General features: G+C 40.3%; 1 protein-coding gene across 1 annotated transcript in view; it reads right to left on the bottom strand.

Annotated features, from left to right (window-relative positions):
• Positions 1-1,088: 1,088 nt before the first annotated feature.
• The window catches only part of TMED10 (transmembrane p24 trafficking protein 10), a 45,669-nt gene continuing 29,831 nt past the window's right edge, over positions 1,089-16,926 (bottom strand). Inside the window, exons 4-5 of the mRNA XM_032179809.3 lie at positions 5,421-5,547; positions 1,089-4,619 (exon numbers count right to left, since the gene is read on the bottom strand). Of these exons, the coding sequence (XP_032035700.1) occupies positions 4,498-4,619; positions 5,421-5,547 (249 nt within the window). The 3' untranslated portion in view covers positions 1,089-4,497. The remainder of the gene's footprint in view (positions 4,620-5,420; positions 5,548-16,926) is intronic.

Genomic DNA, 16,926 nt, shown 5'->3' with positions numbered 1-16,926 from the left:
TAGAAAATTTAAAATTATACATGCAGCTCAACATTTTATGAGACATCACTGCAACAGACTGAATAAATGATTTATAAAGCATGTATTGGGCCAGGTGTGGTGGCTCACGCCTGTAATCCCAGCACTTTGGGAGGCTGAGGTGGGTGGATCATGAGGTTGGGAGTTCGAGACCAGCCTGGCCAACATGATGAAACTCCATCTCTACTAAAAATACAAAATTAGCTGGGCGTGCTGGCACATGCCTGTATTCCCAGCTACTCGGGAGGCTGAGGCAGGAGAATTGCTTGAACCTGAAGGCGGAGGTTGTGGTGAGCCGAGATCACGCCATTGTACTCCAGCCTGGGCAACAAGAGTGAAACTCCGTCTCAAAAAAAAAAAAAAAAAAAAGAAAAGAAAAAAAATTATACTCAAATAATGGGAACCACTACTTTACACATTATGGATTCATAATAAAATTTATTTGAGGGAGAATGGAGATAAGAGGATAAATAGGCCAGCCAGTGAGTGTGCAAAGCACTTCATATTGGCTTTTGGAAAGAAGCTTTGTGAAAAATGTTCAACTGTAAGTGAAAGGAGAGGAGAAAGACGTTTACCTCCTGGAGTGGGGTTTTGCATTGGATATGATAGGCCTAAAAAGTGAGTCCTGAGGGTTCATATATTGGGGGGGGTCTTTTAGGAATGAAAGGCAAGGGAGATGGCTCTCTGTAGGAGTGATTCTATGTAGTTGCAATTTTAATTGCAAAAACTGCAATTACTTTTGTGCGAACCTAATAGTAACAGTTTCCAAAAGACAAAAGATAAAGAGAATAAAATGCCTAGTTTACAGAACCATATTTGGTCTGAGGATGCATAATTAAGGATTCTTAATTTATATATATATATAAAATTTACATATATTACCTACAAAAAATATGATAATCTTTTACTAGCTCATATAAACTATCGATCTGCAGTAACTGAAGAATAACAATATGTTTTCTCTAATTCATCAGGTATAATTTGCCATAATTTAAAACAGAGAAATATGGAAGAATTATCACCAATCCAGACATAGAAGTACTCAAGAGTAACAGAACATACACCTAAAATGGTTTCTGCTAGCCTTTATTTGAGAAAATTTACACAAAAATCCCCAATCCAACATTTACAAGTGAATCTGTATAAATCCCATATGCCTCTTTCCCAAACAAACCGAGAAATGGCTTTATGACAGGGGTCCATGACAATGGTATAACAAGGCTTACTTAAACTGCATCATTCTCATTTATATTATACAGACCATTTTGGATAATATGCTCAAAAATGGAGGAAAGCACATAACACCCCTGATTTTAAAGCTTATTTGCTCTTGTATCAGTCTTTTGTCAAAGGCAAATACTTTTACTTTTTAGATAAAACCAAAGTGTAATATCAATTAACTTTTAAACCAAAAGCACAAAATGTCCCAGTTGATAGTTTTGGCATGAGTAAAGGGAAGGGACATGAAAGAATGTCAACTCCTACAAAGCTTAAGTTTGGGGTCACATTTGGGAACAAAAGCATCAACGAAATAAAATATTCTCTTCTCCTATCTTCTTGACATTTTGTCACATCAGAAGAACATAACTAACAGAGTAGCTTTCATTGCTCCTAAAAAGGGGAAAGGCACCAGTCAGAAATAGGAAAGAAAATCTTGTTAGGCTAACGGTACATGATAGAAATTTCACATTTAAAAGTTTAAAGATGGAGGCTGGGCGTGGTGGCTCACGCGTGTAATCCCAGCACTTTGGGAGGCTGAGGCAGGCAGATCACTTGAGGTCAGGAGTTCGAGACCAACCTGGCCGATATGGTGAAACTCTGCCTCTACTAAAAATACAAAAATTAGCCAGGCGTGGTGGTGTGCGCCTATATTCCTAGCTACTCAGGAGGCTGAGGCAGGAGAATTGCTTGAACCCAGGAGGTGAAGGTTGCAGCGAGCCGAGAGAGCGCCATTGCACTCCAGCCTGGGCGTTGCAGCAAGACTCCGTTCCCGAAAAAAAAAAAAAAAAGTTTAAGGATGTATCTTAACCCACATATTATTTTCTCTACTTGGATGCATCCTCTGTAACTTAGTATATGTAATACTATAGATAGACTTTCTCAACATTTGCTGCCTATGCTAAGGATCTGCAGCCAGGTTCTCAGAAGCAGTACCTACCAATTCTCAACAGCAGATGGCAATGTTGTACAAGTTAACGACAGAACTACTTTTATGCCACAGGAGAGGAAGACACAAGGAGTCAAAAGGGGGAAAAAAAAAAGTTTGGGTTCATAGTAGCAGGAACATTAACAGAATAGCCTGAGATTTTAACAGCATAACTCATTCCCTCTTCCACCTTTGTACTTTATCGAGGTCAACACATCAGGGTTCTCTAACAATTCCAGTATTCTGTTTCTTTACTGTAAGATACATGTAATTCTTGCCACTGTGATTAAACAAGCCCTGTAATAGCAGGGTTAAAAAGAGATTACAGAAAGGATAAACTCCTACCTACTTTCTTGGGAGATGTGGGAAAGATTTCAAGTCACAGCATTTTTCATAACTGTTTATAAACATGGTCATTTATATCCACATTATCTCTTATTTACATTAGTTTTGGCCCTTAGGCACCTCATACTCCCACAGTGATTATTGGCTTTGCTTCATAACATGTATTTTTAAGTATTTACTCTCTTAATGGCCCTCAATGTCTATTTTATACATCATATCTCTTAATTCTCTACATGGAACACTGAAGGACAGGAATTAAGTGACTGGCCATGCAAGAGTTGGAAATTTTACTTATTTTTGCTTGGTAGAAGTTATGTTAAAAATTCAAGCAACCACATATCTAACAGAGGAATTTTATCTAGGATATATAAAAAAACTCTCAAAACTCAATAGTAAAAAGAACAAATGACCTAAATAGAAAATAGACAAAAGACACGAACAGACATTTCACCAAAGAGGATATATAGATGGCAAATTAGCACACGAAAAGATACTCAACATCATTAGCCATTGGAAATGCAAATTAAAACCACATGTGGTATCATTACACACATCTATGTGAATGGTTAAGATAAAAAATAGTAGTAACACCAAACGCTGGCGAGGATGTGAAGAAACTGGATCAATCATACATTACTGTATGAATTGTATGAGTGGCTGTACGTAAAATGTACAGCCACTCTGGAAAAAGAGTAGGGTAGTTTCTTACAAAAATATACGTGTTCACCATACAACCCAACAGTTGCCCTTCTGAGCATTTATCCCAGAAAATGAAAATGTACGTTCACATAAAAACCTGTACATGAATGTTCACAGCAGCTTTATTAGGGCAAAAAACTGAAAACAACTCTTCTTATGTCCTTTAGTGGGTGAATGGTTAAGCAAACTGTGGTACATCCATACCATGGAATACTACTCAGCAATCAAAAGGAACTGCCCAGACTTCACCACGATGCAATATATGCATGTAAGAAATCTGTACTTATACCCCCTAAATATATAAAACATTTTTAAAAGAAAAAAAGGAAGAAACTATTCATACATGCAACAACTTGGATGGATTTCAAGGGAATTATGCTGAATGAAAAAAGATCAGCCTCATAAGATTACATTCTGTATGATTCCATTCATACAACATTCTTGCAATGACAAAATTACAGAGATGGAGGACAGAACAGTGGTAGCCACAGGTTGGGGTGAGGTTGTAAGAAAGGGATGTGGCTGTGGCTGTAAAAGGGCAGCGCAAGGGATCCATGTGACAGAACTGTTCTGTCTCTTGTGATGGTGGTCACATGAATCTACACGTGATAATATTGCATAGAATTAAATACACATACACGAAAAAAGTTCAAGCAGTTAAGCACAAATATTTTAATTGTCTAAAATGACATTTTCTTTTAAGAGTTATCTACAGTTCAAAGCTCACTTTTATGAGGTGTCACATCCATCACCATTTTAAGACATAAAATCATGAAAAGATATCACCAGAAGCTACGTAAACATTTCAGCTAAGGGTAAAGAGAAAGTGAAGGGTGTTTTCACAAGGAAATTGAAAGAGGGCAATCCAAGTGAAGTCAACATGGTCACACAAAAATCTTGGTAAAAGAACTAGAATGGAAGCCCAAGCTGCTGAGCAAGTGAGAGAAGAAAAGAAAGCATAGTCCAAACAGATCACACAAGGGAACCCAGGACAAATGCTGACTTTGGCATTATCTAGGTAACCCCTATTTTTTTGTCATAGGTGACTCTAATAATAGACCTATTGTTGCAAAACCAGTCAAAATCCTACCAAGTTAAAAAGAAGTCCCTCATTGACTTTTTGGGTGTAGGTGATACCCCATGTCCTCCCACACCAAAAGAGATCAGTTCTGGCAAGAAAGCTCCAACGTGCCTTGATGGTGCTGTTGGTAGGATGCCTTAGGCCAGGCACATCCCAGCGATGTTCTGCTGGCTGAGGTACAAGGTGGGAGGAGAATATGCCTCATTCATTACTCAATCAACTTCTTGGCCTTGAAGAAGCGTCGCAGGTAGAAGACCTGCCAGGTAGCTAGTCCAATGAGACAGAACATTGAAAAGATGCTGAAGTATAGGACCCGAGTGTTTGTTGACTCTAAGAAAAAAACAAAAGCATTGTAAACATAATGAAGTGAGCCTCCTCAGCTGGCTAAACAATGGCAGGGGAGGGGGGTAAAGGCAATTAATTAACTTCACTCTGTCCCTAGGTCTAAGAGTAGGATTTCAGATAATTTTTTTTTTTTTTAAAGTTCATTATCTTGGCTGGGCATGGTGTAATCCCATCCCTTTAGCAGCAACAACAGCGAAGCAAGCAATTTCCCCTCCATATACCCGTAATCCCAGCACTCTGGGAGGCTGAGGCAGGCAGATCATGAAGTCAGGAGATCGAGACCATCCTGGCTAACTCTGTCTCTACTAAAAATACGAAAAATTAGCCAGGCATGGTGGCATGCGCCTATAGTCCCAGCTACTTGGGAGGCTGAGGCAGGAGAATTGCTTGAACCCAGGAGGCGGAGGTTGCAGTGAGCCGAGATCGCACCACCGTACTCCAGCCTGAGTGACAGAGCGAGACTACATCTCAAAAATAAGTAAATAAAAATAAAAGTTCATTATCCTATATATAAATGTTGAAAATTACAAAGATTGGTGCCATCAGTTTGATATGGGTATAGACTAATTGAGGATGCTGTCACCTGCCTATCACATTAGGAGTTTCTACTCTCTTGAAAATCTAACAAGGCTCATTTACCTTTAGCAGCAACAACAGCGAAGCAAGCAATTTCCCCTCCATATACCCGCCTTGGCAAAACTGAGAAAAGGGTACACCAGAATTGAAAGTTTGGAGACTGTCTCATTTATGGGTCACTTAAGAAGTAAGAGTCGCCTTCCCCCTCACCGTTGGTATCACGCATCTCCTCTTCTCTCTTCTTCATGTAGGCAAAATCATTAACAATAGATTCTGAAAGGTCTTCTAGGCGTCGCAGCTCTACCTCTAATGGTTTGAGCTTCTCAACTTTTGCAATCTGGAAAAGAATAGAATATTTTCAGCTCTCTGAAAACATCGCTTCAGTCAAGAACATAAAGAAGGCAACAGAGGAGTCTTTTTTAAAGTTTCACCAGATTTAAATTCTCTCCTATCAATCATCCTAACATATTTTAAAATTTGGGCTTCTTTCTTTCCCCATAGACTATATCTTTGCATTTCAGACCTTTTTTGATACTTTAATTTTGAATAAAATCTCTTTAGAAGTAACATAATAACCGTAGGCTATGAAGTAAGATATACTATTGTCTCAAGATTTTTTACTTTTTTTTTGAGACAGGGTCTTACTCTGTTGCCCAGGCTGGAGTGCAGTGGCACAGTCTTGGCTCACTGCAGGCTCGACCTCCTGGGCTCAGGCAATCCTCTCGCCTCAGCATCCCAAGTAGCTGGGACCACAGTCATGCACCGCCACACCCAGCTAATTTTTATACTTTTTCTAGAGATGGGGTTTTGCCATGTTGCCCAGGCTGGTCTCGAACTCCTAAGCTCAAGCAATCTGTCTGCCTTGGCCCCGCAAAGTGTTGGGACTACAAGTGTGAGCCACCATGCCCAGCTGATTTTTGACTTTAGTAAAGCACTTTACTTTGCACTTCCACTCATGTCTAAGAAGTAAACTATTGTTAATACAATAAATGTGAGAGTCATATTAGGTCAAACCTGGTTTTAGAAGAAAAACCACTAAATTCATTAAACCTTTGACAGTACATAGGAATGTGAGCATATGTTATTATAGCATTAAAGTAATAATTCAAAATACACAATTAGAGAATTCTGGTTCATATAAATCCTACAACTTTAAGGTTTAGTATCAGAGCTCAGATGTGAGAAAACTGCACTGAATTTTTTATGTATTTTTTTCTTTTAGAATGACACAGCTAGTTATCAAAAGAAATCTACAAGGAATTCCCTGTATGCTGAGGAATAAAGGATGTGAGAAAGAAATTAACTGTCTTCTGCTCTCAAGTTAGACCCCTAAGAAAACTCTTGAGTATCTAATAACTAGAGGCATCTATCACACCAGCAAAGATGTCATTATTGTTTTTTTATCAGTCTTAGATTATGCTTTGCTTTAAAATGGGATACACCACCAGAGCTTTCCAGATCTTTTTTTTTTTGAGATGGAGTCTCGCTCTGTTGCCAGGCTAGAGTGCAGTGGTGTGATTTTGGCTCACTGCAACCTCCGCCTCCTGGGTTCAAGTGATTCTCCTGGGTTCAAGCCTCCTAAGTAGCTGGGACTACAGGCACGCACCACCACACCCAGCTAATTTTTCGTATTTTTAGTAGAGATGGGGTTTCACCATGTTGGCCAGGATGGTCTTGATCTCTTGACCTTGTGATCCACCTGCCTCGGCCTCCCAAAGTGCTGAGATTACAGGCGTGAGCCACCATGCCCGGCCAGCTTTCCAGATCTTAAAACTTTTACATACCAGTTGCTCTTAAAGTTTCCACATAGAGAATTATTTAATAATTCTGTTTCTGGCCGGGTGCGGTGGCTCACACCTGTAATCCCAGCACTTTGGGAGGCCGAGGCGGGCGGATCATGAGGTCAGGAGATTGAGACCATTCTGGCTAACAAGGTGAAACCCCGTCTACTAAAAATAAAAAACAATTAGCCGGGCGTGGTGGCGGGTGCCTGTAGTCCCAGCTACTCGGGAGGCTGAGGCAGGAGAATGGCGTGAACCCAGGAGGCAGAGCTTGCAGTGAGCTGAGATTGTGCCACTGCACTCCAGCCTGGGCAACAGAGTGAGACTCCATCTCAAAAAAAAAAAAAAAATTCTCTTTCTTTTTTTTTTTTTAGGATGGGAGTCTCACTCTGTTGCCCAGGCTGGAACAGTGGTATGATCTTGGCTCACTGCAACCTGTGCCTCCCACGTTCAAAAAAATCCTCCCACCTAAGCCTCCCGAGTAGCTGGGATTACAGGTGTGCACCACCACACCCGGCTAATTTTTATATGTTCAGTAGAGATGAGATTTCACCATGTTGGCCAGGCTGGTCTTGAACTCCTGACCTCAGGTCATCCATCCACCTCGACCTCCCAAAGTGCTGGGATTACAGGCGTGAGCCACTGCACCTGGCCTTAATAATTCTGTTTATATATCTGCTTCTTTACTCCCTATTTACTGTACATTCCCTATGGCCCACTTTTTTTTCTCTCCTTTGTTCAATTCATTGTCCTTGTTCTTTCTCTTTGTGAAATGTTAACAGCAGTTAACAAGGGATGAACAGGAGGCATTTATTTTATGTTTTCTTATTATATTCCTCACTAAATGTGTGATGAACAAAAGTTATTTAAAATAAAACAAACTGCTGTTAAGATTGGGATGTAAAAATTGAGTTTATATTTAAGGTCCATAAAAATATGGTGATAGACTTGCGATGATACACCTACGTTTTCTCTCACCAGATGCACATTTTCTTGCATTTGTAAAATGTTGGCTAGAGTTAACGGTGTGACTGGTAACTGCGGAACAGCTTCTGGGTGTAAGATTTAACCAATAGTTAATGCACAGAGCTAACTTTCCTAGGTGAATGGCCAAATGCCAGGTTTTGTCATTAACCCAGAATATATATCTGTTCATTAATCTCATATAGAGCTGCAGAACAAAAATTCCCCAAGAAAAATACAGGAGCTATACAAGCTGAAACTTAGTCTAACATCTTCCCTCCTGCTCTATACTTCCCCACTCAGAGCTTCCTAAATGAGACAGTATAAAGGAAATGGCATGATACTTCTTAGAGATAAATTATTTAAAGTTCCCTAAATAGAAACTTGCAAAAGAAACTGGAAGTGAAACTATGGCTGTGCCTCTGCCAGCTGAAAACGATATTAAAAAAAATTACTTTAAAGTCTATTGAATCCCACAGCCTCTGCTTTTTTTGTTGTTGTTGTTGTCGTTGTTAAAAGACAATAGTCCAGAGACCTAAAACCCGAAAAACAATGATCAATTAAACCTGGTACTGAAGATGGCATTTGTAGATTACAGCCCCCCACAAGCTGTTCCCAATCCCTTTCCAGTAATAAAACTTACTTTTTAGTGTACAACCAACACATAAATATATTCTTTTGCTAAAAATTTAAACTATCCAGAAGCAAACAGAATATAAACCAGAAGTCTACCTTCATGGTTCCTCAATTCCCACATTGCTTTCCAGAGGTGATGACGCTTATAAACTTGATGTATATCTTTCCACACCTTTTCTTCTGAGACACTATGCTTTTGTATGTAAATGTACACAGAAAAATATAACTTAAAATATATTTATAAATGGCATACTACACACATTGTTCTACAGCTTTTTTCCATTTAATAAGATCTCTCCAAAAATGTCAGTGCTTATCAATTCATCTTATTCTTCTTAACTGCTACATAGCATTCCACACAGCTAGTATTCCACATTGTTTAGTTAATCATTCAATCCCCAACCCGTTTTCTAGTACAGGTGCTACTTCAGACTCTACACCTCTATTCATAACCAAACAGTCAAATTCCTATCTTCAAAGTTGATTTTATTTCCTCAACAAAATCTCTGCTGAGGCCAAGCGTGGTGGCTCACACTTGTTATCCCAATACTTTGAGAGGCTGAGGCAGGAGGATCACTTGAGCCTGGGAGGTCAAGGCTGCAGTGAGCCAAGATCATGCCACTATACTCCATCCTGGGAGACAAACTGAGACTCCGACTCAAAAAAAAATCTATTGAATCCCATCTTTCTTCCAGAAAATTATTTTCAGACCTTCATTAGTGGGATGAAGGTCTCATTTTGGTCTCATTTCCTAAAAGCCATTTTTGCCTAATAATTATCTTCACTCATGATACTAATTTAAAATCTAGAAATCTTAAATCTCAAGAGACTAAAACAGTACTGAAATCTAGCTTGCCATTTCAAACACCTAGTACACCATGGATACTCAATAGTAAAATACAACAATCATGGATATATTTCTACGTTGAATCTAAACCTAGAAATCCAAATAATATTTGAAGGAAATCAAAGAACAAAAATCTTTTCAAACCACCAAAATCTGACGGACTTAACAATTAAATGCTATTAAGGAAAGTAATTCCGCCTTCCTCCATGTGAGAACACAGTGGGAAGGCAGTATGCACTCAGAAGAGGGCCCTCACCAGAACCTGATCACACTGGCACCCTGACCTTGAACTTCCTAGACTCCAGAACTATGAGAAATAAATTTCTGTTGTATTCTTTTTGAGATGGAGTCTTGCTCCGTCACCCAGATTCTCCTGCCTCAGCCTCCCAAGTAGCTGGGATTACAGGCACCTGCCACCACGCCCAGCTAATTTTTGTATTTTTAGTAGAGACAGGGTTTCACCATGTTGGTCAGGCTGGTCTCGAACTCCTGACCTCATGATCTGCCCTCCTCGGCCTCCCAAAGTGCTGGGATTACAGGCGTGAGCCACTGCACCTGGCCTGTTTATTTTTACGAAAGAAAAAAATTAGCCAGGTGTGGTGGCTCATGCCTGTAATCCCAGCACTTTGGGAGGCTGAGGCGGATGGATCACTTGAGACCAGGAGTTTGAGACCAGCCTGGCCAACATGGTGAAACTCTGTCTTTATTAAAATTACAAAAATTAGCTGGGCGTGGTGGCGCATGCCTGTAGTCCCAGCTACTCAGGAGGCTGAGGCACGAGAATCCTTTGAACCTGGGAGGCAGAGGTTGCAGTAAGCTGAGATGGCACCGCTGCACTCCAGCCTGGGCTGGGTGGACTCTGTCTCAAAAAAAATAAATAAATAGATAAAGAAGAAGAAGTAGTAGTCAGTGGTTAAAAACAAACAAACAAACAAACAAAAAACTTTCACTGCAGGCTGGGCACAGTGGCTCATGCCAGTAATACCAGCACTTTGGGAAGCCAAGGCAGGTGGATTCCTTGAGACCAGGCTGGGCAACACAGCAAGACCCCATCTCTATTACAAAGTCGTAATAATAATAAAGAAAAAAACTTTATTGCAAGAATATATAACAATAGACTTTTATTACCAGCTTAAAACAAATATAAAAAGTTTCTTGATTTTTTTTAAACATTTTAAGGCCTTAACGTTTTTTTCTGAGTTCTTATTATGTGCAAGGTACCAAGGTAAGTTATGATCTTAAGCTCTCACAGCTTATATAGTAAGTTACAACCATAATATATGGCTTTATGTAGTAACTTCTATAACAAAGATACACATTAAAAACAGAGTTCTAGTTGGGAGGACAAAGTGAAGCTTAACAGGAAGTGGGTGAGCTGGGTCTCACAAGTTGGGCGGGACTTTTGAGAGGGCACTCAAGGCTGAGGGGAACCTGTAAACCAAAACACAGAGGGAGTAAAGTGCAGGCATGTTTAGCAACTATGAATAGTCCAGACATAAGTCGTCTGGTGTGCTAGAAACTAGACTATAGGGTATGTGTGCATGTACACACATAACTGCCACACACTTGTGCTTGGGGAGGGTAGGGGATAATAGCAAATAAAAGGCTCAAAAGTTAGGCTGAGACGAAATTGGGGAAGGGGATGAAAAAGGTAGTATAATGAATCAGAGTCATTCATATATGCTCACAATGTGGTATATTTTGTAATCTCATTTAATCCTCATAACCCTATAAGGTGAATATTTTTATCCTTAAATTTTGCAGATAAGGAAACTAAGGCTCTGAGGTATTAAATAACTTGCCCAAAGTATCACAGCTTGGTGCAGTTGGCATTAGAATCCAAGTCTATGTGAGTTTATTCTGTAAGTACTAGAAATTTAATAAAGAAAACCAGATGAGTATACTAAGATTTTCCTGAATCAAAGGTGAAATGAACAAGCTATATTAGGCCACAAGGATCTATATAAGTTGTCCTGTTTGCTTGACTAATAAAGTTTGACTAATAAACTTCCTGGGTTTCCCATTGCTATTATTTTTGCAGGGCAACAGAGTAAAATTTTAAAAGAAATCATGGTAAGTATTCTCAAGAAGACGCTCTTTACTTGCTCAGGACTAAGCATTCAATAAATAGCATTGAGACTTTATATCACAGTACAAAAAGCTAAAAAAGAAATCCTCAATATCAAAATTCCCACTTTCTGTTGTTCTGCTCTTGTAAACAGTTGATTGAACTGTTCAAAGTATCTGTAAAAATGCCAAATTATACATGTTTCATGAAGGCAGGCTGGTATTCTATTCTACTTTCCTTCATCGCTGGAAGCATGAGGTATGTTTTGCCAAGTCTGTAAGACAATGTGCACCACAGGTTCTCCAATAGGGGGTGACATTCCCCTGGCAAGCTGCATGTAGTTGTTAAATAATCAAAGGATGTTATAGCTACAAGGTACTTCATTTTGCAGTGAGTCCCTCATTTTTCAAATGGGAAAACTAAAGATTCCATAAAGTTACTCAGCCCTTTGGGTATCCAACCAAAATTAACAGTACCATGGTCTCTTAACTCCCTGCCCAGGGTGATCACAGCATTTAAACTGCCGAACTCTGCTGTAAAATTCGAGAACAGAATCCCTGACTTCCAGAAGCATTTATGCTCTCTGTACCCAAATCTAACCTATCTTTCAAGCCTCCTTGAAAGCCTCCTTCAACCACTCCTGTCCACACTGTCTTCCCTGAAGCCCTAAAACACTTAATGTGTCACACAGTTAACACTCAATCATATATTGTCATATTCACAAATTGTTTTATTTTTATCCTATCCCTCCACACTAGTTTGGCTCCTGAACTCAAGGAAATTAAAATGATTTATAGTTTATATAGTCTTAAAGACCTGATACATAGTAAACACTTGTAATTGACCTGTTCTGCCCACTCTATGCCTTCTTCAAAGAAGCCAACTTTCTCAAAGTAGCTAAGTGCTGCTGGTCCCCTGAAGCAAGTGTTCTTGTATACTAAAAGCACTCTGCATTGATTTTTTTTTTTTTTTTGAGATAGAGTTTTGCTTTGTCACCCATGCTGGAGTGCAGTGGCACGATCTTGGCTCACTGCAACCTCCACCTCCCAGGTTCAAACGATTCTCCTGCCTCAGCTTCCCGAGTAGCTGGGATTACAGGCGCCTGCCATCACACCCAGCTAATTTTTGTATTTTTAGTAGAGACGGGATTTCACCATGTTGGCCAGGTTGGTCTTGCACTCCTGACCTCAGGTGATCCACCTGCCTCAGCCTTCCAAAGTGCTGGGATTACAGGTGTGAGCCAGCGTGCCCGGCCTGCATCTATTTTCATGAGGCCCGCCGCCTAGGAGAAAGCCTTCTCTACCACCGTATCTATTAACATCATTCTTACTGGTCATGGTAGGTACCGTTTGGAAAAGCTACAAGTTACAAAGCCTTTTCCTGTATAACACCTCCAAAATACCAGTAAAATTAAACTCTTCTAAAACCATATCCAAATCTTCCATTATAATGAAGATTTGAATCTAAAGAGTTTACAGAGTTATACGTAACTGTACCAAGAAAAGGTATTAATTCTCTGAAAAAGCTGCTTCTTAAGACAGAGGTGTTAATCTAACCTCTAGGGAATCTCTAAATTCTTTTCCTTGGTGGAGCATCAAGATCCAAGAGAGAAGCTTCTTGTGACAAGACAAATTCAGTCAGTTTGCTGCCTCCATGCCTCCCACCACAGCCCCCACCAACTCCAGGAGCACAGCAATAAATGTGAAGACCATCTAGTCTAACACAGCAAGATAAACATAACAGAGCTGGCACAGTGGCTCATGCCTGTAATCCCAGCATTTTGGGAGGCTGAGGTGGCCAGATCACTTGAGGTCAGGAGTTCGAGACCAGCCTGGCCTACATGGTGAAACCCTGTCTCTACTAAAAATACAAAAATTAGCTGGGTGTGGTGGTGCACACTTGTAATCCCAGCTACTCGAGAGGCTGAGGCAGGATAATTGTTTGAACCCGGGAGGCAGACGTTGCAGTGAGCTAAGATTGCACCACTGCACTACAGCCTGGACGACTGAGCGAGACTCTTGTCTCAAAAAAAAAAAAGGACTTTGGATCTAGTACATGGAATCAGAGTTCCTCCTTCCTGAGAGCACTCAGAGAAACAGAACTTTTGGAAAGTCTTCAGCTGTTGCTCCAACCAGAGCAGCTGTGTTTTTGGTATATATGTTGATAGCAAATGACAGACAAATAGAATTGCCTAGGCAAAACGGTATTTTACTCGTGGGACACACAGCCCAGGAGTTAGAAGATGTGTCAGATAGCTCCTTCTTTGTCGGACAGTAATTGCCTGCATTCTCCCAACTGCACAGACAGTAAGTCCCTACAAACAACTGCTCTAGTTCACAGATGACAAACTAAAAAGAAGTGGCTCGGTTCACATCCTCAATCTACAAAGATACACCCTCTGAAGGGCAGAAGCGAGACAGTGGTCAGAGGTTCATAAAATACAATACAGGAAATCAAAATCAAAAGTGCTTTATTTCTGAGGACAGAGGCATTCTTTCTCTTTAAAGAATGCAAACAACAAGACTTAATGCTTCTTCACAGTATGACAAGCATTCTGTCTTCCAAATAATATCATCTTACATTTGTATTGTGTTACATATCAATTTCACATGGATTAACTAATAACAATTTAGGTAGGTAGTGTGGTACAATTACTATTCAATCTTACAGGACCATATGGGATTTCAGAATTATGAGTACACAGATATGAGGGAGAGATGTGTTGGACATGAAGAAAATTAAAGAAGTGTGCCACATTCCCGAATCTTAATACTGATGCCAAAGATTCCAAATCCTCTGGAGATAAAGCCTCTCCATTATCTCAAGGGCCTGAAATTAAATCGTTCAAGTGATTCTCTTGCTTCAGCCTCCCGAGTAGTTGGGACTACAGGTGCCCGCCACCATGCCCGGCTAATTTTTGTATTTTTAGTAGAGACGGGGGACGGGATTTTCGCCAGGCTGGTCTCCAACTCCTGACCTTGGGTGACCCACCCACCTTGGCCTCCCAAAGTGCTGGGATTACAGGTGTGAGCCACCGTGCCCTGCCAGCTAACAGCCATTTCTAAGCAAGGTTCAAGGGAGCCTTGCTGCAGAATGAAGAAAGGGCTGGTCTTTGGACTGTGTCATAGCCATTCCTCCTCTACATCAATCTGGTCTGCTGCTGGGGAGCAGGGGTGAATGGTAGGAGGGTGGGGAAAGATGTTAAAGAAAGTAGTGGGGAGGAGTTTCTTGGTTAAGAAGCAGAACCTTGGAGCTGTGTTGTAACTACATGTGTAAAGAAAGGCTTAGGACATGTCAGACATCTGAAGCAGGAAGCAGGCAAAGGAAACACCGTGGTTTTCTTTGGGTTAGGGATTCCCCTCTTGGGTTAAGCAAAAGGTCAGGAAAGATAAAGCCCCTTTCCTAATGTCTATAAAGTCCAAGGATGATGGAAATTCCAGGAGGTATAGGGGTTCTAAAATGCTATACGACAGCTGTGTCCAAAGCATTCTTTATATAAACCCACAATAATGTCACCTTTGAGGGGAACTAGCTATGTTTACTGTCTAATAGGGCATTGATGTGTTGTTATTTAATAAATACCCTTGGGCTGGGCGCAGTGGCTCACGCCTGTAATCTGCCAGCACTTTGGGAGGCCGAGACAGGCAGATCACAAGGTCAGGAGATCGAGACCATCCTGGCTAACATGGGGAAACCCCGTCTCTACTAAAAATACAAAAAATTAGCTGGGCGTGGTGATGGGCGCCTGTAGTCTCAGCTACTCGGGAGGCTGAGGCAGGAGAATGGTATGAACCCAGGAGGTGGAGCTTGCAGTGAGCCAAGATCCCGCCACTGCACTCCAGCCTGGGCAACAGAGTGAGACTCCATCTCAATAAATAAATAAATAAATAAATAAATACCCTTAATGACAGCCATCATGTTGGAGAAAAAGATTACAATAGGTAAAATTCCACAAAGTACAAATTCAACTGAGAATGGTCCACAGTTTGGGAACAGAAGCAGTAACCACAAACTGGAAATCATTACCTATTCTTCCACCTTATAATAATGACAACATTTTCCCTAGTGTTTTATATCTTATAAAAGCACTTTAACATAATCTTTTTTTTTTTTTTTTTGAGACAGAGTCTTGCTCTGTTGCCTAGGCTGGAGTGCAGTGGCGTGATCTTGGCTCACTGCAAGCTCCGTCTCCCAGGTTCATGCCATTCTACTGCCTCAGCCTCCCGAGCAGCCGGGACCACAGGCGCCCACCACCACGCCCAGCTAATTTTTTGTATTTTTAGTAGAGGTGGGGCTTCACCATGTTAGCCAGGATGGTCTCGATCTTCTGACCTTGTGATCTGCCTGCCTCGGCCTCCCAAAGTGCTGGGATTACAAGCGTGAGCCACCATGCCCGGCCTACATAATCTTATTTAAATATAATTAGATTCTCCTGAATCATGAAGATTTAAAAAAATTTTTCAATTTACTCTTAAGTTCATCAAATAAAGAGGTTTTCTTGTTTTATTTATTTAAATTAAACTAGCCTGGAAACAGAAACAAAAAATTGAAAAGTCTCTACGGGAAACTGTCTCCCATTCACAACTGTATCACTTGCTCCTATTTACTGCCTCTAAATAATGCTACCTAGTTTCATTCAATTGAAGATTTGAACAAGGAAAGAGCTGCAATTGTTGTACTACTTCCTGTTGCAGAATTAACCAGTCATTTCCAATCTTCTTCCATTTTAAGATATTTCCTGTCCAAAGTCCTGTCCAAAGAGAGAGCAAATTCTGTTCCACTATTCCTAGACAATTTTCCTAAATCACTTAAACCAATTTTCCTTCATTTACTTAGTTTGCATTCTTCAAGAGCCCATTCTATTTCCTGTACCCCACTCCTCCTTCATGCCCTTACGTACTGTTTTGCTGGGTAAAAATACTCTTATCTTTCTGTAAAGATCAATTCTCTAGTCTTAAATAGTTCTTGTGGTTTTTCAAAGGTGCCCTTCGTTTGAATAACCCTTTTTGTGCTGCCCCCAAAGTCTCGCAGAGATGAAAAAGGCTGTTGTCCTTCTCCTTATTCTGTGCACACCTCCATCTCCCTGTCACCCAAATAAATGTCAGTTTTTATTACTCTATAATAAATCCTATCAGCATCAAATTTCTATTATCACCATTCCTAGTCTCTTGCAGTTTTTTCCTCCATCCTGCCCTCTTCCTTGAAAGTTTGAAATTATTTTAACTAAAAACTATCTTTGACTATTGTTATTTCCCAAAGACAAAACAGTTGTTCAAGACTAAACAGCACTGAATCCATGCCCTAGATATAGATAGATAGATAGACAGACAGACAGACAGACAGATAGATATAGATATAGATATATACAACTGTTGGTCTTGGGGGAAAAGTCTTAGGAATAAAAAACAAATCACTTTTCTT

This window comes from Hylobates moloch, unplaced genomic scaffold (genome assembly GCF_009828535.3).
Source record: "Hylobates moloch isolate HMO894 unplaced genomic scaffold, HMol_V3 SCAFFOLD_16, whole genome shotgun sequence".
NCBI lineage: Eukaryota > Metazoa > Chordata > Mammalia > Primates > Hylobatidae > Hylobates > Hylobates moloch.
The sequence above is the reverse complement of the archived record's forward strand: the minus strand, read 5'-3'. Positions and strand labels throughout refer to the sequence as shown.